Genomic DNA, 24,309 nt, shown 5'->3' with positions numbered 1-24,309 from the left:
AATATGATCCTGAATTGGACGAGAGCGAGTCCCATTGGAATGAAGCAGACCAAAGGACTGATTTGATTTGTGGCCTTAAAACAATGCGGCTCCATCGGATTTGTCACATTTGTGAAAACAAAGACGAGTCGCTCCACCGCTAAGTGCTTTTATTATTGTTGTTGGTCCTGATGGTTTTTGTTTGAAAGGCTTTTTGCGTCTGAGATGGAAAGATGAGCGGGTACAGGCAGGAAGTATAGCCAGAGAAGGAAACATGTGTTGATTCTCATGAATAACACATGAGGTTTATTGTACTTACTTATCAGGACATTTAACCCCATCAATTCATCCTGTCATTATTAGTTGCATAGGGGTATGGAGGTATACGCTCCACAATAATAGCCGCTGCAATGACTTGACTTGTGTTAAATGGAAACATCTGCTATGAAGTAGTTAATCAATTCATTGATTGTTAAAAATTCTGTGACTAGAATGAAATTGATTAATTGCATCTCAAAGATCTAACGGATAGAACAATTCCTCTGCGAACACTGTTCGATATGTCACAAACATAACTTATGAAAATTCAGAGATGTGATTTATTAATGGCATGCTTAAAAAACGTAATCAATGAAAGAACGCCTTCATTTGGTCATGATCTAAGTTTTGTCTGTTTTGTTGGATTTTGTCATGTTTTCCTTTTGTCTCCCTTTGTCAAGTTTTATCACGTCCACCTGTGCTTGTTAAATAAAAAACTTTTTTGGAGCGCCTTCCACGCGCCCTACTTTCCTGCACTTGGGCCCACATAACCAACCCAAACTTGACACATTTTCTGATTAGGAAACTGTATTTGAAAGTCTATCTTTACTGTGAAGGTTGTTATGCAGTAAGAACAATTTCTGAAGAAAAAAAAAATCGCAGATGGCAGTTGTATGCCGGAAGTAACGGGAAACAAAGACATGACCTTTGATGCACTATTGTGCAAGACGGATAGCGCCTAGTGGTTTGAACTTCGACCACAACAACAACTTGGCTCTAAACATAAAAAAGACCAAGGAGATTGTGATGGATTTCTGTAGGAAAAAACAAATCAACCATGAACCCCTCTCTATAGGCAACAATGTGGTGGAGAGGGTGAGAAGCTTCCAGCTGCACTAAGGCTGACCAGCAGGCTCTCCAGCGGGTGGTGAAAGCTGCTGGGAGAATCATTGGAATGACTCTCCTTGAGATGAGCACCATCTACTCCACTCGCTGTTTGAGTAGAGTGCGCAACATCCTACGGGGCCAGCACTATCCGGCTCACCAGCTTTTCCACTTGCTGCCCTCAGGGAGAAGGTACAGGTCCATACGGGACAGAACATCAAGACTGGCCAACAGGCTGTGAGGCTACTGAATTCTGCCCATTTTCCCTCTCTGCCCCCCCCCCCTCCTTTATAGACAATAATAGCATCCAACAACAACAATAACTTTGAACCGGTTTGCATTGCTGATGATTTGTCACTACTCCCTTTTTTCATTTACCCTTCTTACTCAATGTTTGACAACTATAATATTTGATTAAATGATCAGGTTTTGCACTGATGCGCGAGGTCATTCTCAGGTATCTGAATATTTCTGCTCTGCACTTTATTAATGACAAGTACTATGTCCTATACTCTGTCCAATGTTTACACTGGGTTATTTTATGGGTATTTATTTTGTGAGATTTTGCACTTTGCCAACTCTGCTGTATGGATGCTCCAAACAAAGTTTTGTTGTTCCTTTGTGACAATGACAATAAATATTCTGAATACTGAATTATAGCTAATACTCCCTACGCACACTCTGCCACCTACTGTAGTAGATGTGTAATATTACACACAATTCTATTTCGGAGAAAAAAAAAAAACAGAGCATGCCCCCTGTGGTCACATGGCCCCACCCTACCCACCACTGTCCACCCTGCACCCCTCTGGGCATCGCACCGTGCCCCCATGTTAAACTCATTAACTGCCATTGACGGCTTTAGACGTCATAAATTCATTTTAACTATTTCTGTTAGTTTAACATTTTTTCCACTTTTGTTAACAAGAATATGAAAACCTATAATTTTTTGGGGTAAATTTAGAACAGATATAAAATTTGTGATTAATCGTGAGTTAACTAGTAAAGTCATGCAATTAATTACAATTTAAAAAAATAATCACCTTACACCCCTAATTTTTAATAATATTTTCTTTAAAAAATATATTATATTAAAAAATAATATTTTCTTTAAAAAATATATTAAAATATTTATAATTATTTTTTTCAAATTTTTAATAATCTTTATTTATAAAAAAAAAGATTATTAAAAATTAGGGGCGTCAGGCGATTACCATTTTTAATCGTAATTAATCACATGACTTCACTAGTTAACTCACAATTAATCAAACATTTTATATCTGTTCTAATACAATAAACAACATTCTAGCTTTTCATACGCTTGTTAACAAAAGTAGGAAAAATGTTAAACTAATAGAAATAGTTTAAATGATTTTTTGACGTCTATAGCCGTCAATGGTAGTGAATGACTGCCTTAGTATAAAATTAGACACCCAAACGAGCTCTGCTGAGTTCATTTGGAAGGTCACCTGTCTGCAAAGCCATTTACCTATATTCTCACAAGGGAAGGGCAGGATGTTTAATAGATGACTCAATTTTTACTACATCAATATTTGTTCAGTATGACTCACCTACATGCTAGTCTCAGTTTAGATGATTAAATTGTATACATAACATAGTAAAAAAAGATTTCTCTCTCTCTTTTCTTTTGTTTGCCAACAGTGTCGATATAAAAATCCTCACATGGTATACTGTATTGATTAATAGGGACAGACAGAACTGTAGACAGATTTTACAAAATCTGCTCATTTTGCTTTGCTTTAAGATAATATATTCTTGGACCATGATACCACATACAATTTCACCAAACCAATAAAAACATGCTATCTCTACAACACTTTTTCCTAGGCGAAAGTATAGATTCTATTTATTGATGCGCCCATCTCTGTATATATATATATACAAATTTAGATAAAGCAAAACTTTGGTGGAAACAAGATGATTCACAGATAACACAAATAGTGCGCAAAAAAACTTTAGTATGCCTTTTTAATGTATTTATTTACATTAAACCAGCACACAATTCTTATCTTGCATAAATTAACGTGGTTATGTGAAACAATGATTTATGCAAATCTATTTGCAGGTATCTGGACTGAACTGACTGCTTTATTTTAAATCCATTATTTATTTATTTTTCTTAATTTGCTTTATTTCCTGTTTTAATGATTTATTATTAAATATAATAACTTATTGTACATGATATAAGTCAGTGGGGGGAGGATTAGATAAGTTCTTGTACTTCTTCCTACTCCCTTTAAACATGTAAATACTGACTTTACTAATAATTATTTTCCTTTTTAACTTTTATTTTGTATTGCATGTATATGTTCAATAAACCACACCAAAATAAAACAAAAAAACGAATTATTATATAAAATATATATGCTATATAACATATTTTATTCTTGAAAACCTGAGGGGAAAAATATTTTATTATCTTCTTCTTCTTTTTTTTTTGCCCTGCAATTTGGCGCCCCCTCCACTAAATGGCGCCCTAGGCGACCGCCGAGTTCGCCTATGCTCTACAATATCTCTTCCAAATATAATCATTAAATGGAAACATTGACTTTACAAAGATAAGATTATACTAAGATACTTATTTTCAAAGAGCAGTGCAGTTTACAGTAGGTTACGACTATAAGATGTTTCTAATAAGGTATTTACTTATTACTTGCTGTATTTGAGACGCTCAAATATATGGAGAGGGTATGTGCGCTGCTCTTTTCCATCATTGAAAACGCCAACCACACCAATAAAGTAACACGTACCTCTGTGAAGTGCCAATCAATAGATAGCATTATGATACCGCTCTTGTATTGGCTTTTAAGTGTGCAAATGTACCTTATTGATGGGTCGATGGTGTGTTTATAAATGTTGTCTCTCTGTGGGGGTGACTCAAATCAATCAATAATGTGAGGGGAACCTCGATACAAGAACGGGTGCAACGTCACACCCTATAGAGCTTTTGATTGGATGTCGATTAAAAGGGGAAACCCCTCTCTCTCCGGCAGGGCCACCCCAACCCCGCCTTGCACAGCACACTGGAGACATAACGTCACGTTAAAAATATTAACCTTTAGAACCTATTTGTCCCCGTTGTCAATGTTGCAGGGAATATGTCGCTGTATTTCTTTATTTAAAAAAACATATATATTTCTGTAAAAAATATATTAAGGTTTAAGTTCGTTACTGTAATTACACATATACAAATGATTGGAGCGGAAAAACACGCAGTCATTTCTCGCAGTGAAGATCCTCAGTGGTCTCCGGCTTGGCTGCTGCCTTGCGTACTGTACTTGCCAAATAGTGCGCCCTACTGTCTCTATTGCGCATGACTGTACGGCGTAGTATGAAGTAGGCCTCCTGTTTTTCTCCCCAAGCCGGAGTCCTCTTGGCACCCGCCGCCTCCTCTCGATGCAAGGCTACGAGCGAACCGCGCAACCGAAGGCTTCGCTGTCGAACGCTCTGCGAGGTGAGGCTCTTTTGGTGCGGCGGATAAATGTTGTTTTATTCGGCGTATGCGTGCGCGTGCGTGTGTGTGAGTGAGAGCGAGAGAGGCACGGAAGCGGTCGGACTGCAGCGGAGGCTCGGGGACTGTTTCCGCACGCTGGAGGGCGAGCAAGGCCCAGTGACCCACATTCTCAGCAGCCTTGTGGATGTGTGTCTATGCGCGCGTTCGTTGCCGTGTGTGTGTACGTGCGTGGTCGCTCGCTGGCGCGTGCGCGTGTTTGTATGTAATGTATGTAGATGTGTGTGTACATATATCTGCCGCGTAAATGTTTCCACCATTGCCATATTTGCATTTTAACGGATGTATGTGTTGTTCCCCAGGCGTTTAAAAATGTATTAAGCGCAGAGCTTGGCGCGGGGTAGTGTTTGATGAGACGCAGTGGTATTTTACGGAATTATTTGGTGCTCAGTTGTTGCGTGACAGCTAGGAGCTCAAAGCCCATTTTTGCTGTGATATGCTGTCAATATTGTCCCCCTCCCCTCCATTTAAATCGAATGCGTCATTTGTCGCGTTGGTGTCATTAGGTGTACGCGGGGATAACGGGAGGAAGAATCGAGTTAGCTAAATTGGCAGGTTTCGATAGCAAAGCTTAGTTAGCATGTTAGCTAGCTACACTATGTGGGTTGCTCTCCCCGTTGTATAACGAACACCTGTGGCACATATGCTTATGCTTTTATTCACTCGATTTCGAGAAATTCATTGCGGTATTAATGCGGTATTCCATTGGGCCCTACTGTTTTTCTTGAGTGTGTGTTCGTTGTAAATAATGGCTCAATGAAATAAAAGCTAAGCCATGAGGATTACTGTACAGTAGGTCATGGTAGCGCTTCCCAAAGTGGAGCCACTACAGGGTCAAGATGGTTGCTCTAAAACGTCCAGTATTTCAACAATGAAGTTGAAATCGTTGCTTGAAAGATCTTATTTGTTGCCACTGTATGCACAATTTGACCTTCCATAGGACTGCTGCATTGTTATCGAAGTCAGGTTTTTAATTAAGCTATGGCCTTGCTTAATACTTACTGTACAGTAGTAATGTATATGGTGTGATTGACTGCAAAATGAAAGATTTTAATCATGCAGGAAAAGTTTTTCTACCAGCAAGTTTTCTGCATAACCAACTTTTAACATGTGAGCATTTGATTATTTTGTCATGAAATGCATTTTTGTTAGCGTAATTTTTGCATCACCCAAGTCATTTCTTAACTTACTAGCGTAATATCAATAAAACACCAATGTGCTTGCTAAAAAAAAATGATATTCCTTATGTCCAGGCAATTGGACTTCACTGTGAGTTTTGTTGTTTTTCTTAGTTTCTGGGGAAAATAGTAGTGCTAACTTCTGTATTTTAGAATTTTGAGCATTATTAGCCTTATTGTGTGTGTTCAATTACTGATCATATTTTCATACTGTACCTGCTGCTCTATGTGCCTTCAATTGCTTCTGGGGGTAATTTTTTAAATTGAAAATTAAAAATAAATGACTTGGGTGATTAAGCCATAAGGTTTGCGTTATAGTTCAATCAGAGAATATGTTTGAAGATTTGGGGGATTTTTCCCCCCTATTAGGCCATTTCAGATTTTGTTAAGTCCTGCGAATCGCTCTAAACTACTATTAATAATATGAATGTTTGTTTCGCTTTGGGCTTGTTTACACACTCTATCTCTAGGTTGAATATGAGAAGGCCTTTTCATTCTTAAAAGGTGTCACAATTTGAGTTTATTTTCAAAAATACAACATTTTTATGTCACATTTAGCCCAAAAAAATGTGAACCGTGTTGCATGTTCAGAGCTTTTTATGTTTCTTTGTTGTTTGTGTGTTTGAATGAGCCCAATGCTGGCCTGTACCATTTGCATGCATGTTAAACAGTGAGCACGGGTCTCATGGTTTGTTTATTTGACCGGCTTTGTTTGTTTGTGTGTGTGTATATTGCAGGCAAGGTGTGGCTCACACAAAAAGATCTGTAAGCTCTCAGGATAGCCTCTAAAACAACAGGCTCTGCCTCAAAGGGGCATTCCAGCGACTGAGTAAGTTGACAGTTTTGAATCATCCTTTTTTTTCATAACTAGGTCACTGTGCTCCAAAACACTTTCTCAAGAGCACTGTATAGAAGCATGACAAATTATTCATTTCCAGCTTTTATGTACAGTTTGTACTGTAGTGCACCTAAAGGCATTTCGGATATTTTTTCCCTCACTTATGGTCTATTCATTTTGTTTTTATAGGAAGAAAAAATAAGATACAAACACAAAATTAGATGGAAAAAGTTTTCTTGCCAGGCAGGTTTTTCATGTTTTTATGTTTACCGGTAACCTCATTTTTACATGGTGTATACATTTTTTCCCCAATGTTTTAGGTACTATATCCTGACATTTGAACAATCAGATGAAAGCTGACCCCAGACTGACCTTCAGTGTCCTGCTCTGATTTTTCCTACAGGTTTGGATGACCACCATGGCTTTCCCATGGTCTGGTGACCCGTGATGACCCCCTGACACTGACCCCTAACCCTATCCTCTTTAAGCCCCTGAAAAAAGACATTAACTCACACCGTGCATGAACTGCAGTGGGGTAAGTGAACACAAAGACACACACAAAATGCCGCACTGTCATTCATTGATAATAACTAGTAGTTTGCAACTTAGGAAGATCACATCAGGCTAAATAAATATAATTACACAGTGGTATTTGTCAAAATTGAGAAAAATATCAGTCTCCTTTCAAAGTATACTTATGCTATTAATCAAACACATTTAGGATCAGTAATTTGAGGTTTTCAGGGGGGAAAAAATGATACTTTACAGTCACACAAATCTTAGAGCGAGCATCAACAATTATCTCTGCAAGTGTTTCAGTTTCCTATGGCTTTTGGAGCTTTTTTGGGTGACACTTATTCCAACAGAAAGACAAGTCTATAGCTCAGACAATATTCAGTGTGATTGACTTTATGATTGCCTAATGTTGTCTGTTTGTTAGTGGGAGTTACGGTTGAACTTTCAACTTTCAACATACTTTGCAATGGACCGTTATTGCTTACCGCTTATTGTTTGATGCTGCAAACACGAACAAATTCCAATTGACTGACGAATCAGTGCGTCTTTAGTAAACGAGCTTATTTCTGTTTAGTAGCATGTCTTCAATGTAAAGAGTGCACGTCAGCAGGCTACCTACGCCGTAAGTGGGAAAATTCATTTTGTTTGGATTCTTCAAATTTATATCGCTATAATCCCCCCAAAACAATACATCAATATTCACTCGGCGCTATACCTTAGTCTATCGACGTCGACGTTAAATAAAATAAAGGAAATAAAAGTTATGTTTTACTATTAACAATAATTAACTTCTTGTTATGCTTTTTTGACCAATAAGAATGTTTCTCGACTTGAACAAGTATTATTTTTTTTAACTAGCAACTTGACATGTCATTACTTTATTCTGTGAAGAATTTTATCCGTCTGGGTTTATTCTGGGCAGGCTGCCCAAGTTGAGACTGCTCTACACTTACTGTGTTGTTGTTGATGTTGTTGTTATGTACATAACTAAAACCCCTAAATTGGTCCAATATATATTTGACTGCACTTGTTACTGTTTTTTAATCATCTGAATTATATTCTAAAAGTTATGTCATAGTAGTTAGATGCATGTTTCCCTCCATTCCCTTCAAGGTGGACTTCCAAATGCCTACCTCACGCCTTAAGAGCAAGTCACCACAACCACAGCCCTGAGCAGCAGCCACCATGACATCAAGCATAGGGTATGTTGCAACATACATATACTTTGTGACACTGTGCTATATTTTATATGTTGCAAAACACAACAGCCATGAAAAGTATTTGCCCTCGTCTCAAATTCTTATTTGTTTGCAGTTTCCCCACTTAAGTGTAATTTCTTGAGCATAATATGCGCTCGGATATAATATCTCTTTCCCCCGCCCCCAAAATGGTTCTTCAAAAGCTGATGTGCTACCCCAATTTGATGGTATTCATGCTTCGAATTTGAACTATTATCTGCAAAGTAATTTGTTAGGTTAGGATTTCTTATGTTCAGACAAATATTATTTTGTGACGAGAGAAATCCTCTTACCTTGCTAAACTGCTTACAGTTTTGACTGTCAACACTCGAGCCCACAAATACGAACACTGGTAACGGTACCTAGTAGCAGTACTAGGTCTAAGTCGTCAGTGTATCTCATAAATGTGAAAAGCGCACGCTTTGGTGTTGACACACAAAAAAAAAGAAAAAGAAATTGGTCGAAATGAGCAAGTCCTGACTTAATTTCAATGTCCATGCATTGCATTTGATTGAAACGTCGACCTCCACAACATGGCTGCCACGTAGGCATGTCGCTAGCCGGCTGCCAAAGTGCTAACGTATCAAGCATTCTATCATCATTCAACATGAATCAACACGAAGAGGGGGGAAAAAGACCCGCAAACGCACAAATGTGTTCTAGAAGCGACTGAGCATTGTAAAAATGCCTGAGGGGGAAATACTGATTATTTTTGTAGTCTGAGGAACCCTATTTTATACTAAACACAACAACAGGTAAGACATGTTTGTTTCTATTTATGGCCATTTATTTACTTCCTTATTTGACAAAAACAATGCACTCAAATGTAGTTACGAGCTTGCAGCTGATGTGATGCGTGTGGAGCGTTTAGCTGGTGCTAACTCTCTAGTCCAGTCTATCATGCTTACTGAGCAGCAAAACATATTTTATGGGGAGTTGAAGATCATTATATCAGATGTGGATGCTTTGATTGCTTGGGTGGGGCTTGGATACTTTGAAAAACTGGACGCTGTTGTTGCTTATCACAAGCGTCAGCCTAGCGACCAGAAGTTAGCACGCCACCATTCCCCAAACGAGGAAATGGTGGATGCTTAGAGTCCATTTTTCCCTAATCTTATGTGTACTTTAACACAAAAAAGTTTTATACTGGAGAAATTACGGTAGTTCCTGACATCTGTGTTTGATTCTTTGTGTGGTTTATGAAAACTTTCCCGCTTTCAAATGCAAGCCCCTGAAGAAACTGCACCACTTCTTATGTGTCAAATTATGATTACAGTAACTAAAAGAGCAGAAACTAAAAAATTCAATTTGACTTCGATTATAAGAAAGGAAGCCAGAAAGCCCAAGACAAATGCTTTTTTCATTTTTTTTCTTTTTTTTTTACAAATGTTCTGGTAACCTTTTTGGCGAGCACAACACATTCCTTCGATCTTTCTCTGTCTGCCTCGCTTTCTGCCTGACCCAAAAATAAACCAGTTGCTGGCATGTAGGAATTCTCATTAGCCAACATCCTCCATTAGCTATTATTACCAATGCATATCTGCTTTCAAGCCACCCACAAGTGTCTGAATGTGCAGGAAAACAAAAAAGTGCAAAAGTAATGTATAACATGTTCATAACATGAAAACATGTTGACCTCACACAGGGATGATTGTAGCATCTTTGATGGGTTGATGGAAGAAGATGAAAAGGACAAAGCAAAACGGTAATTTGACGCAAAATATTAGGTTAGGCACTAAATCAGATTCCCACCCTGAGTTATTCACCTGTTTAACTAACCCTTCCTTTGAATTGTAGCGTGTCCCGTAACAAGTCTGAAAAGAAACGGAGAGACCAGTTCAATGTCCTCATCAAGGAACTTGGCACCATGTTGCCTGGCAACACCAGGAAGATGGACAAGTCCACTATCCTGCAGAAAAGTATCGACTTCCTCTGCAAACACAAAGGTCAGGTCGCCTCACTTCCTGTTTCTGTGCACTATGACAGGGCAATGTGTTCCTGCTTCTTAATTAATGTTCTCTATGATTCTGGAGCTTCCACTGTAATAAGAACAGGTCTCGCTCAAGTTTGTTAAAATGGAAGTAAACAGAGAGAACATTAGAACATTAGTCCGTTTTGTTGTGCAAGTTTTAACATTTCTGTTAGAAAAGCATAAAGACAAGCTAAGAAAAAGCAAATCTCATCTTTGGAAAGTCTCCTGACAGACAGGAAATATGTTCAAAATAGCATGTTGTTAAAATTAATTTGTGTATGTGCTGTAATTGGTGGTTGGTTGATAGTACTGTATATTCATAATGCACTGAGCGGCCAGACCTCACAGAAAGTTCATTTTATGATTCTACCGTTATTAATACCCATTTTCTCTCATAATGTATACATCACAAAACAATCCAAAGAAAAAGCAAAACGTACATTACTTGGTCAGTTGATCCTTTTGATGCTCAGAAAGATTTACTAGCCTCTCTTTTGTCCTGCATGTTAACGTTTAGAACTCCCAACGTTTTGACTTTTGAAGCAAAATATTTTGGAGAAACTTTTGGATGTTTGATTTGGAGGTTCCACTGCACTTTTTTAAAGAAATTTCTGCTTTAGCTGTGATGAACCTTACTCTCACATTATTTAGTGTTATCTTTGCACAGCGCTAGCTACCATTCTACATACATTATTGTGTCCATTCTGAGCTTTGCACAATCAATACATTTTCTAAAGATGTGTCTTGTGACACTGTTGTTTTTTTGTTTTGTTTTGTTCAACAACCCCCCACCCCGCCCCTCCCACACACCACCACCAACACACACACACACACACACATATTTCCCTGTATCTTTATTGTATGTTCATACACTGGGTTTACCTTCTCAAAAATTATAATAATATATTTTCTCCTTATTAGAAATCGCTGCTCAGTCTGAGTCCAGTGAGATCAGACAAGACTGGAAGCCGCCATTTCTTAGCAATGAGGAGTTCACCCAGCTCATGTTGGAGGTCAGATATCTAACTTCAGTTTTATTCTAAATATACTTGTCAAGTTAACAGGACACAACTTAACCTACCTAGTACTGCCACAGCTGTAGATTAATAGTAAAGAGTGTGGTATTGTCTTTCTTTGACATTATCAGGCACTGGATGGCTTCTTCATAGCAATAATGACTGACGGGAATATCCTTTATGTGTCAGAAAGTGTCACCTCATTACTGGAACACCTTCCTGTGAGTATCCTAGGCTATACTGTATCCTAAAGTCATTTAGAATCTTTTTACACTTGTGCACTAGCAGCCTCTGTTAGCAACCAGTAACTAGCATGGAAGATCAGCATTTGCATATATGACTTACCATAGCACACACAGAACATTTGACAGTTTTTATGTTGCCAGAATGCGCAGTATAAAAAGATTTTTTTAGCTTCTTTTTTTTTTCTTTCTTGGCTTGGCAGGCGGACCTGGTGGACCAGAACTTGTTAAACTTCCTGCCAGTTGGAGAGCACTCAGAAGTGTATAAAGCCTTGTCCACACACCCCAACGACCCAGAGACCCTTGCGTCAGATTATTTAAAGAGTAAGTAACACAGAACTAATTTATGTGTAATGTTTTTAGCTTGATCGGCTTCAGGTTTTATACATACCATACAACTTCATAAGAAATATAGAAATTTGGAATATAATGTGAAATTTTAATTTTACCTGAAGAATATTTGTAATTTGTACGTCAGGCGGCACAGTGGCCGACTGATTAGCACAGCTATACAGAAAATGGATGTACACATTGTACGTCATATCAAAAACTTGTCCCCTAAATATTAGTATTAATCATATTATATTGTTTGAGAACTTAGTTGATAGGAACAATTTTTTTTTCCTACAGGTAAAAACTACATGGAATTTTGTTGTCATATGCTCCGTGGGTCAATTGACCCAAAAGAACCTCCTATCTACGAATACGTGAGCTTCATTGGAAATTTCAAGTCGCTCAACAATGGTATGACATATATTAGTAGACTTGAATTAAAACAGAAGCACTTTTGTCCGAATGAGCTTGAAGCAGCTGTTTTCAGATGATTTGTCATGCTCAGAATTTGCTGTTCTCTTGTAGTTCCTAACGTGACAAGGAATGGTCTGGCGGGGGTGTTACAGCGCTCTCTACAGCCAGCTTTTGATGACCAAGTGTGCTTCGTGGCTACTGTACGGCTCACTAAACCTCAGTTTATCAAGGTAGTCTCAGACATGTTCACTCACAGTCACAATGACATTTTATTAAATCTGCAGCATATGTAAGAATGCTAAAATATTATTTTTATTTTGCTCATTAGGAGATGTGTACAGTGGAAGAGCCCAATGAAGAATTCACCTCGAGGCACAGTTTGGAATGGAAGTTCCTCTTTTTAGACCACAGGTATAAAAACAAAAAACATTACTGTATGTGTCTATGATTCTTCTCTCATCAGATACTCCAATTACATTATATTAACACAACACCACTCTTGTACTGTCATTTATGCATTTAATTTCTTTTTCTCAGAGCACCACCAATCATCGGCTACTTACCATTTGAGGTTCTGGGAACTTCAGGGTACGACTATTATCATGTGGACGACCTGGAGACGCTTGCTAAGTGCCATGAACACTGTGAGGGCTCACACTCACATTCACTTTGACTGCTCTGCTAAAAAAAATCTTTCCTTATGGTTCTTCTCACAGCTCTGTTGTTGGCCCCTTTTTCTTTCCTCTGCTCAGTGATGCAGTACGGTAAAGGGAAGTCTTGTTACTACCGTTTCCTGACTAAAGGTCAACAGTGGATATGGCTGCAGACGCACTACTACATCACCTATCACCAGTGGAACTCAAGGCCTGAGTTTATTGTCTGCACACACACAGTAGTAAGGTATTATGAGCAAAAAGTATCTCTTTCCTGTCTATCTTTTCACTAAATTTCACTTTAATGAGGTCACTCTAACAACTAAAAATGTCTGCATATTGACTCAGAAATCTGTTCTTTACTCTCTTAAAAAACAAACAAAAAACGTCTCTGTAGCTATGCAGAAGTGAGGGCAGAACAGCGGCGGGAGCTGGGCATTGAAGAGTCCAAACCAGAAGTCATTGTGGATAAGGTGAAATGATATTTTTATTTTGCACTCTAAAAAAAAAAATCATGGCATCTCATTCAAGCACATACAATAAATTAAATAAAAGCATTACTTAATTCAGTGAGAAACACTCACATGTTTGACAAGTTCACAAACAATATATTGCAGCAACACAACAAATACATTATAAATACAAATCTTATTTACTTTTTTATTAATACTGTACATCTAACTGATACACTGTCTACTCATGTTTCGAGAGCAACATTTGGCTACATAACATGGATTCCAGTGGATACAACATTTTCAGTTAATATAAAATGAAACTATGTTTTTGTGACTTAAAATCACACATCATTTATTCTTATTTTATGTCCCTGACACAGAGCCAGGACTCTGGCTCAGAGCTGAACACATCCAGCCTGAAGGAGGCATTAGAAAGGTTTGACCGCAGCCGAACAGCGTCAACCTCGTCACGAAGTTCCCGCAAGTCTTCATCGCATGTATCGGACAACACTTGCACTTGTAAGTGAATCACTAGTTTTTGCAAACCGCATTGTATAAACATTGGCTTTTGCGATGAAAGATGTCCACCTGCAATTTATATGTTGGAGTATAACTCACGTTTATATCCATAAAACGGAAGCATATTGCCTTCACTTGAAGGGAAAAAAACCCTCCTGTTTTTCTGAATAATTTTTTGGGGGAGCTTTGTTTTTTTTGTGAATTTTCTTTTTTTAATTTTCAATTTTTCTGAACATATTTTTTTCTGTTTTATTACCTTTTTTCTGTCATAATTTTTTTTCCAGAAAAACAGGGGGAAAAAATATTCCCCAAAGAAATAAAATAAAAAAATATTCCGAAAAACGTTTGTTTTTCTGAATAATTAAATTTTTTTTTACCTCTGAACTCCAAGTGACTTGTTGTATCATGCTAATCGATTGACATGTTTGTATACTTACCTTAACTGAGTCAGTAAGTGGTATAGTTGAATGTACGTTGGAGGTATGCGCCATTAGCATGTCTGCAACAAGTCACTTGGAGTTTAGAGGTTAAAAAAATAATAATAAAAAAACAGCACCAGCTTCTGTTTTTCGGAGCAATATTTTTCTGTTTTTCAGAATTGTTTTTTTTTTGGGTTGTTGTTCGGAGTAATTTTTCCTCCGGTTTTTCTGAATTCAGAAAATAATATTTAGAAATACATCCATCCATTTTCTTAAACCGCTTGTCCTCACAAGGGTCGCGGGGGGCGCTGGAGCCTAATCCCAGCTGGCTTCGGGCAGTCGGCGGGGTACACCCTGAACTGGTTGACAGCCAATCACATGGCATATTCAGAAATACAGAAAATTAAATAAATAAATAAAAATAAATAAAAAAACAAAGCTCCCCTCCAATTTTTTTTTAAAATAGTAGGGTTTTTTTCCCCACGTGAATGTAATACGCTTTCATATGTTTAACTAAGGCTTTCAGTTTTATTTTTATTTTTTTTTACATTTATTGTGTTCAACCTTATTCATTATAATAGCCAGCGTAATCTATCGTCTCTGATTCCAATAATGTAACCAAGATCTCCCCATTTGGTTTTCGTTGTTTAGTTAATCAGTCATTCTGTTTGTGCACCAACAGCCTCCAAACTGCATATGGATACAGCAACGCCTCCGCGACAGTCTCTGGCTTCAACCATGGAGGTGACGTCACAGCGTCGCTCATCCATTAGCAGCCAGGTGAGACCAAATAAACTGAGACAGCAACAATGTAGCAAACTACGCTACATAATTAAACTTATAAGATGTTTTTTAATACAACATTATTATGATTTCTGTTGTAATTGTCTGTCTGTATCTGCAGTCCATGAGCTCTCAGACTACTGGCCAGAGTGTTACTCCAAGTATGATCAGTCAGCAACAGCAGCAGCAACAACAACAGCAACAACAACAGCAGCAGCAGCAACAACAACAACAGCAGCCGCAGCTGCAACAACAACAGCAACAGCAGCCACAGCTGCAACAACAACAACAACCACAGCAATTGCAGTCAAACGTACAGGTAATTCACTATTGCATTCTGTGCACTTTTGTCGAAAATCAATGATGGATCGTGCATGCATACGGTACACGCTATCATCAAAACTCTTTTTTTGACGGAACTGTTTCTTTTTACTTCCGCTGCAGCCCGTGATGGAGTTCTCAGCACAGGTGAATGCTATGCAGCATCTGAAGGAGCAGCTGGAGCAAAGGACCAGAATGATACAGGTCAACATTCAGCGGCAGCAGGATGAGCTAAGAAACATCCAGGAACAGCTGCAGAGGGTGCAGGGCCAGGGTATCCAGGTAAAACCAATACAGTATACCTGTATAATGTAGTTTTTAAGAAAGAGGATTTCCACTATAACACAGTTTATCATTCACGCCTGGGCTATAACAGAGATTTGTAAGCAATCATTTTTTATGTTTTTTTTACAGTATGCTTACTTACTGTGAACAGTAAAATATAAATACAATGAACACACTAATGCAGGAACTGCTGACCGCCGCAGCTCATGTTCAGAATGGCCGATATTACACTGCATGTATCTTACTCACACACTGCAGAAAGTGACACACTCTTCAGATCATGCGTTAGTACACACACTCACACAGTCACAACTAGGCAATAGCCATGTATCATTTAGGCCTGTTAAGTGATTCCTGGAACTAGTTTTAATCTGTGACAGCTGGACTGTGGCCAGTAAGTAGTTTACCACAACTGGCAATAGTGATGCCAGCTAAAATGATACAGCCACAACCGGAATGTCGTCTTCACCCTAGTTTCTCCACTGACGTATTGTCATGTGCTTGAGAGGAGCTACTGTTTATCACTGAAAGGTCAGGTGACAAAACTGGCCCAGTTTCAACTGGCAGCAGCCCATTGAAATGCCTCATTCAGCATTTTAACTTTTCCATAATAAGATAAGCGATTGATTTCAATTCAGTGGTTATACCCTCTTCAGTATGCGTTAAACTGCTGTTCATATTGCAGAAAAGTCAAATGTACACAGACAAAATGTAACTCGGAGAAATTTTCTGGCCCAATATTCCAAATTTGGGCAATTACACACACTTACTTGAACAAAGCCAAAACTCATTTGTGCAGTTGCAAGCTGTCTTCGTCTGACCTTGGAGCAGAATCATTCCTTATCTGTTAGTTATCACGGAAACCATCATCACAGACAACAGTTGAGACTTCTCACTAAATCATGTTTTTTTCTTCTTCTTTAATCTACTAATGTGCTTACACTAAATAAATGTGTGCTCATTGCAGATGTTGTTGCAGCAGCAGGGTGGAGCGATGAACATGCAGCTTCCCCAGGTGGCGCCGGTCCAGCAGGCGAGCGCTCTGAGCAATCAGGTCCCACAAACGGCAATCAACCCAGTCCATTCGGGAACACAGCAGCTCACCATCCAGCAGCAGCCTCCTCCTCCTCAGCAGAGCCTTCAGCAGCAGGTGGGACACAAGCATTTTGCACACAAATACAACACATGTACAGTGGAAGCTCTATAGCTTACTGTGACTCATGTTGACTTCTGAGTTGTTCTCGTTTCAATGTTTCCCATTGGGAATCATGTAAATGGAATTAATTAGTTCCAGGCTCAAACTGCCACTATCATAAAACCTTAATTAACGGCATAGGCAATATTTTAAGTAACATTCTGTAACATTTGAACACTCATGCAAAGGTAAAGAGATGTGTAGAAAAGTGAAATGAAACTGGGCGCAGCCACTCACGTCTCACTTTAGCAGTGCAATACTGTCACCAAGTGGCATTTTGCCAGAATTAATAATGTTGGACTGTAGATGTGATTTTTTCTTGAATTAATAAGATAATTTGTGGTCTTTACTTTGGTTCATGTAAAAAATTTAAAAAATGTGTGGACATAGATTTTGATGTTTTGACTTTCATTTGTCCATGATCCAGGGATGTGATTTTTCCGCTAATTCGCGGAATTCCGCTTTTTTTTTTATCGACCCCCCCAAAAAAAAAAATCAGATTTTTTTTTTTTTTTTTTTAGTAGTTCATGTGTATGCACATGACTCCGACAGATAACATCTTCTGCTATAACAAAGACATTTGTGGTATGCTCTAATATGAGTTACTTTTCATTTGGTCATGATACAATTATTTGTTCATGAAATTTGAACTCTTCAACATTATTTATGTGTTAACTTAGTAATCACATTGGTTAGATATGATGATATTCTCAGTGATAGTTTTTAAAAGCAAAGGCAGTCCAATGTTTTTGAATGTGACTGATTTTGGGTTGACTAAAACTGCCATTTTATATGGGATAGTTCAATATACATTGAAAATTTATGCTGTTGTTTTGTCTATTTCTTTGTCATGTGAGTGCATTGAAAGTACTTAAATACACCCCCAGACCCCCGGCCAAATTTTCAGATAATTTCACTTTGGTCAAATCACATCCCTGATGATCAGATCGGGACGTCATTTCGGAAAACACTGTGTTTCTATTGTTTGCTCTGTAATTTGAGTATACAACACGCAGTCTGTGTTTGGGCTACAAAAATGAAACGAAGCATGTTTCGGATTTTTATATTCCCAAAATGGATCTTTGTAGATTTTATTTCAGTTTAGAATTCAATCGAATATCTGGCCCTGCATAAAACCATTTCAATGTTGCAGCTGTAAGTCATTTTCTCATTCTGTGGCTTTGAGCTGTCGCATATAATTTGTTGATTGTGTTTTATACTGTCTGCATATTCTAGAGGAAGCTAAATAAGACATTCCAAAATGGAGAAATAAATTCCCAAACTCTAAAATAGATCCTGGACTATTGTTTCCCTCTTGGCTTTTTCCCCTCTCCAGAGCCAACGACAGTCACAGCAACCCCCTCAAGCTCAGCCACAGACCCAAAACTCTGTGCCAGCCCAACTGTACAATACCATGATGATCTCCCAGCCGGGGCAGCACAACGTGCTACAGATCAGCACCAGTCTGCCGCAGAACAACACGCAGCAAGGCACAGCTGTGGCCACTTTCACGCAGGACCGTCAGATCCGGTACATTTGTCGATTCAGTCAAGATGTTAACGTAGATTTGTGTGGGAATGGAAGCGTTCTTATTTTGTTTTTCTGCGTTGTCCTCATCAGTTTTCCAGCAGGGCAGCAGCTGGTGACCAAACTTGTAACCGCTCCAATGGCATGTGGTGCTGTCATGGTGCCCACCTCCATGTTCATGGGCCAGGTGGTCACTGCATACAACCCATTTGGTGGGCAGCAGGTAAGGACAAAGTTGCCATATGATTCATATTGTGGCATAGGCTGTTTTACTCGTCTAGTTTATTTGAAGATCTTCCTCTACTTTCCCATTCTTCAGCAGGGAGGACAAACGCAGACACTGACTCTCCAACCAGCTCAACCTTCCCAGGGTCAGACTGATGCCTCCAACCAGGCGGCTGTGGTGGCGCAAAGCGGCCAACAGGGGCAGCAACAGCAACAGCAGCAGCAATTCCTACAGGTACCATGAGATGGCAGCAAAAGCGCATGAGTTAAATGGTGTTGTTTGTCATTTAATTAAAAAATGTTTTGTTGCTCTGCATATTACAGGGATGTGATTTTTCCGCTAATTGGCAGAATTCCTCTTTTTTTTATTCCCCCCCCCCCCAAAAAAAAAAAATCCGATTTTTTATTTTATTTATTTTTTTTATTTTTTATTTTTTTTTTTAGTAGTTCATTGTGTATGCACATGACTCCGACAGATAACATCTTCTGCTATAACAAAGACATTTGTGGTATGCTCTAATATGAGTTACTTTTCATTTGGTCATGATACAATTATTTGTTCATGAAATTTGAACTCTTCAACATTATTTATGTGTTAACTTAGTAATCACATTAGTTAGATATGATGATATTCTCAGTGATAGTTTTTAAAAGCAAAGGCAGTCCAATGTTTTTGAATGTGACTGATTTTGAGTTGACTAAAACTGCCATTTTATATGGGATAGTTCAATATACATTGAAAATTTATGCTGTTGTTTTGTCTATTTCTTTGTCATGTTGAGTGCATTGAAAGTACTTTAAAACACGGAAAACCCATGAGCTCCGGGGGGCTTCGCTAGCTAGCCTAGCTGGGTGCCAGCGGCCCCCAGACCCCCGGCTAAATTTTCAGATAATTTCACTTTGGTCAAATCACATCCCTGATATTAGAATCTGCCTTTTTTTCCCTGTATGTTTGCTAGATTTTATTTTGTTTACAGACTTATGTAATCTCTTACTACTTTTTAAATGGAAAGTGGGTAGGAATTGTCCTTGTTTTTCCTTGAGTGTTTATATGAATTTCTCTTTTTGCATTTTTCTATGCATCTATTTCAATTTACATTTGTCTACCCACTAACTTCTTCATCACACAAATGTGCTAATATTCGTCCCCTTTTTATTTTTTTTTATTTTTTAGGGCACTCGTCTTCTCCATAGTAACCCCTCCACCCAGCTGATTCTGCAGGCAGCTTTCCCTCTTCAGCAGCAGGGTACCTTTACCCAGACAACTCATCAACAACAACAACAACAGCAGCAACAACAACAACAACAATCCCAGCAAAGGCAACAACAGCAACAATCCCACCATCAGAGGCATCCACAGCAGCTCAAACCTCAGCCCCAGAAACAGCAGAAAGCGCCGTCGTCGCACAGGACTGACAGTGTCAGCAGCCAACCGCAGTAAGGCCTGGAGCGCATCACAGCACTTAGATCTGATGGAAAAGAAAAAAAGAAAAGTCCAAGGGCTTGCCACATACATTTGTTTTAGTCGTGTGGTTGGCAAACCTTTCCAGCTGGAAGGTGTGATCAGGCGGGAATGAGGAAATCTGCGACTTCACGCGGATCTCATGAAAGAGCATCACCAGTAACAGCTGGACAAATGAACCCCCCGGCAAGCTCCCTGTTTTCCCTTGGAAGGGGGCTAGTGCGTCTGTGGAATATAACACAACAAAAAAAAAAACACCTCATGGCCATGGTAACAGAAGACTGTTGGAGGTGTGTCAACGTGGACTAACCTTGTACAAATTTCCTGTATGATATTAAGAAAAAGTGTAAATATCCAATATAGCCTAACAGGAAATGGAAATGTAGTATTTTATATGATTGCATGGAAAGAATAACTGTGTAAGCTTTTATTAGTCGCTTTTAAATTTTTTTACTTTGTTCAAAGTGTTTCCTGGCGTGTTGACAAACCCCCCTCAAATGAACCTTCCTCCTCCTCACATTTTTTCACAAAAGTCCACAATTAGCTTATAAAAGTCTGGTTGGGGGATAAAAGGTGAAGTGAGGTTTTATTGTGCAACTCAAGTGTTTTTAAGCACTGTGACATTAGCCCTTTTACACTGCCTGTTAAAGTCACTTTCCCCCCCCCCCCCGAGTCACTTTTCTGTATAAAGGGCAAGGCACGGAATGGCGGGGGGGAAGGACAAAGTCGACCCCCGCCAGTTTTCTGTCTTCGAAGTAGTATCAGAGCCGTAACAGAGGCAGTATGCGACCTGTGTGTAAGGGAATTCTGCAATGCCATCTTGTGTGTTGTTGCTGTTGGACAAAGTATTTCATACGTCACACCGTGCGTCGATGTCACACATTTAATTATAATAATGCGAGATGCAGGGTCGCCGTGTGAAAGTGGATACAGTAAAAGGCAACTGCTAGCCTTCTGTTACGTCTCTGATCTGGCAATTTTGCAGGATCTCCGTGTAAAAGAGGCTGTTGACAGAAATGTCAGTTTTTGTTTTTGTTTTTTTTAACTCTTTGACACAAAAAATATTGATTACAGTCCAACTGAATTTTTTTGCGGGATGATCACTGCGCGTTTAAGAGGTTTTGTGATTCCAAGTGCCAATTACGTAGTCCTGTTTGTTTTAATTCCCAACAGTAAAGGCATACATACACAAATCTATATTTTCCAACAAGAGCTAACCCCTAACAATGCTCACGCGTGTGTGTGTATATATATATGTAGAATGGATTATTTTTGAACAGTCAGAGAGCCCTATACGTAACAAACAGTATATCCTCATAAAACTTAAGCACTTGATGTGGTTGTGTACAGTAAATCACTGTCCGAGACCTAGTCGCTTGTCAACTGTGGCATGACTCTGTGTGAGAATTCTACCTTGTGTGCGCGAGAGCAAGTTTGTTTGTGAGTGTGCGGTTGTGCGTATGTGTGTGTGTGTGTGTGTGTCTTACAGTAATTGACTTAGTAAGGGTTTGAAATTGCCGGATGGTACTTGTACTCTCAGGAATGTGGAAAGTTTTGCTTCTGCCTCAGTCTGGAACCAGACCAGGAAGGGTTAAACTGTGCTGTTGTAAAGACCAGAGGCTAGAGGTAAACGGTCACAAGGAGTGTGGTGACTGATGATGATGATGATGATGATATGACCCACATTCTTCAACAGGCAGGGGTCCTCATTTGGACCTGTAAACCTCAACATAGGACATTTGTCTCCTGGTCTCTTGGTTCATCACAGTTTAACCCTTGTCTTCTTCTTTGGGCCTCAGACAATAATCATGCAGTTCACTACAATTGTTCCTCAGTTCTCAAGCAGCAGTAAACAAAAAAAAAAAAGCAGGACCAGGTCAATAGGAACCTCCTCACTACACTAAGCCATATCAAACGCAAAAGCCTCGGTTAGAAGGAAGTGTTGACGTTTGGTAAAGGAGTCTTTTTTTCTCTCTCTCTCTTTTTCTTCCGGGGATGTCTTTCAGTGTAACCTTCAAAAGTCGAACCCCGTCTTCCAAGTTGTCCTAATTTCAAAACTTTTTCTCCCCCGACATATAAAAAAAATGCAAACCAAATGGATTTGCTCAAACTGTTGCCACGATAAAACGTTAACTGTATCTACAAGCCTTTTTTTAAACTAACATTCCTAGTTATCTATATAATAAAACTAATACAGTTGTTTTACTCAGAATTGAAAGTCTTCCACCATAACATGGAATAGGAAAAGAAAGTAGTAAAGTTAACATTTATGCAATTGATATGACATTTTTCCAGAGTATATTTTGTGGTATTTACTTTTCCTGGGATGCTTGACTTTGGAGGTTGCACTGTACATCCTTGAGTGTGTGTGTGTGTGTGTGTCTATGTGTGTGCGTCTATGTGTGTGCGCGTCTCCTATTCCTGAGTGGTTCTTGTATTTCTCAGGGGGAACAGTATTGGTTGCCCCTGGCGATAGCCAATCAGTTCTTGCGTTGCAGTATAAAGAAAATTGTAATATTCAAGAAACTTTCCTTACCGGTTGGGCTCAGTATTCTGGAAGCCCGTGTGTGGGACTGCTGAACTTGAATAAGTGTGTTTGTGTGTGTTTGTGTATGTGAGGGAGAATGTGTGTATTTGTGCAAGCATGCTAAACATGTCACTGTCAAACCATATTATTTTCAAATGGAAGTAGATGTGTGAGTGGAAAAAAAGAGAGGATGTTTTTAGACGTGCAGCACGAGTCACCTCCCCCCCCACCCACCTTGCAGGGTTGTTGTTAAATGACTGACAGCTCAACACTTACCACAGTAACACATCCAACTCATCTCAGAACATATTCTACTTGCAAACATTGACCACCCACCACATAGTAGAAATACTGTAGACCATCTTTAGTGTTTGTGTGTGAGGCATCACTCTGAGGCGTGATGCTGATCTGTTACTTTCTTGAGTGTGTGTCACTGATGAGCCAGCCCAAAGAATGTACAGTAGGCCTATAGGTGTTTTCCCTATTTTTAAAAGAGACTAATGGATGTTGTTGATTATGTGAAAGAAGGAAAACACGAGAAGACAAAGCAAAATATGTTGCAAAAAAAATAAAAATCTAGATTATAACAATGGACAGGTTTAACATTATAAAAGAAGCTCTGAATATTATTTTTTTTACTACCCCCAATCAAATTGAGGTGTATGATATTTAATATTTGACGGACAAGACAATGGGCGCCCCCTCCTCACAGATGACCCACCGAAACACAAATTGGTTTAAAAGCTTGTGTAATACTGTACACAAAAGACAACCGTATTTTGTGTAAAACGGTGCTATGCTTTCTTGTACTGTATGTACCCTGTATGTATATTTCTGTGCTCCTTTTATCTACCCCAAAGTCAAATGTAATAATAATCAATATTTTGAAGCAAAAATGCTATTGTTATTATAAACCCCTCTCTCCTCTTGGTCAATTTGAAAATAAACACAGCTGCGAATATGTGACATTGTGAATGACTTTCCCTTCATTTAAAACAAAACAGATTCATCAGCATATCTGGTCACATTTTAAAATCAAATATTCTATTTAGAAAACTAGCTATAGTGTAATTTCTGACACATAAAATGGACACGTAGTTCCCTCTACCATTACTGGTACTTTCTTTATTATTACAACAAGTCAACAAACTGTATCAAAACTGTAGGGACCTCCTAACCAGATGTGTGCCCTCATGACAACCAGACATAGCCAGTCAAAACCTAAAGGCACATCTCTATTGTATTTACAATGCATACACGTGACGTGACACATCAAACGAAGAGCACACACATACAAAACAATCCATCACTCAGTCCTGAACACTAAACTAAGATTAGGCCCAGGCCTACTCCACAAATACATACATTTTTCCTCCCACTTGGCCAGTTATACTAGTCAAATATACAACTCACATGTAAGAATTGGTAACATACAGCTTCTTCTTTTAACTTATTATTTTTTTTGTCTTTATAAGGAGTTAATGCTTACATGCCGCTTGGACACATCACATAGTGGCTCTGATTTATTTAAGGCCAG

General features: G+C 38.8%; 1 protein-coding gene across 3 annotated transcripts; it reads left to right on the top strand.

Annotated features, from left to right (window-relative positions):
- Window positions 1-4,440: 4,440 nt before the first annotated feature.
- On the top strand, window positions 4,441-23,738 carry clockb (clock circadian regulator b). Of its 3 annotated transcripts, none has more exons than XM_077570407.1 (24): window positions 4,441-4,597; window positions 6,570-6,661; window positions 7,074-7,205; window positions 8,300-8,388; window positions 10,070-10,129; window positions 10,222-10,370; window positions 11,318-11,409; window positions 11,544-11,633; window positions 11,858-11,978; window positions 12,285-12,398; window positions 12,513-12,631; window positions 12,730-12,812; window positions 12,939-13,045; window positions 13,154-13,301; window positions 13,452-13,527; window positions 13,890-14,028; window positions 15,130-15,227; window positions 15,352-15,549; window positions 15,675-15,833; window positions 16,804-16,986; window positions 18,368-18,561; window positions 18,652-18,781; window positions 18,878-19,018; window positions 19,958-23,738. In XM_077570407.1, exons 4-24 carry the CDS (start codon window positions 8,372-8,374, stop codon window positions 20,222-20,224), a joined length of 2,685 nt encoding a protein of 894 aa, XP_077426533.1. In that variant the 5' UTR covers window positions 4,441-4,597; window positions 6,570-6,661; window positions 7,074-7,205; window positions 8,300-8,371; the 3' UTR covers window positions 20,225-23,738. The 3 variants fall into 3 exon arrangements, with proteins under 3 accessions (XP_077426533.1, XP_077426534.1, XP_077426535.1); XM_077570408.1 differs by lacking the exon at window positions 4,441-4,597 and adding an exon at window positions 4,688-5,764; XM_077570409.1 differs by lacking the exons at window positions 4,441-4,597; window positions 6,570-6,661; window positions 7,074-7,205; window positions 8,300-8,388 and having other exon boundaries at window positions 10,038-10,129.
- The last annotated feature ends 571 nt before the right edge of the window (window positions 23,739-24,309 follow it).

The sequence above is a fragment of the Vanacampus margaritifer genome, chromosome 7 (assembly GCF_051991255.1).
Source record: "Vanacampus margaritifer isolate UIUO_Vmar chromosome 7, RoL_Vmar_1.0, whole genome shotgun sequence".
In the NCBI taxonomy this organism is placed as follows: Eukaryota; Metazoa; Chordata; class Actinopteri; order Syngnathiformes; family Syngnathidae; genus Vanacampus; species Vanacampus margaritifer.
Note: the sequence above shows the minus strand (reverse complement) of the source record. Positions and strands in the feature narration are given on the sequence as shown.

Bases quoted from the DNA above. Each gene is read 5' to 3' on its own strand.
- clockb (XM_077570407.1), top strand. The intron at 14,029-15,129 runs GTAAGTGAATCA...GTGCACCAACAG, and splicing joins ATCGGACAACACTTGCACTT to CCTCCAAACTGCATATGGAT. The intron at 15,228-15,351 runs GTGAGACCAAAT...CTGTATCTGCAG, and splicing joins GCTCATCCATTAGCAGCCAG to TCCATGAGCTCTCAGACTAC.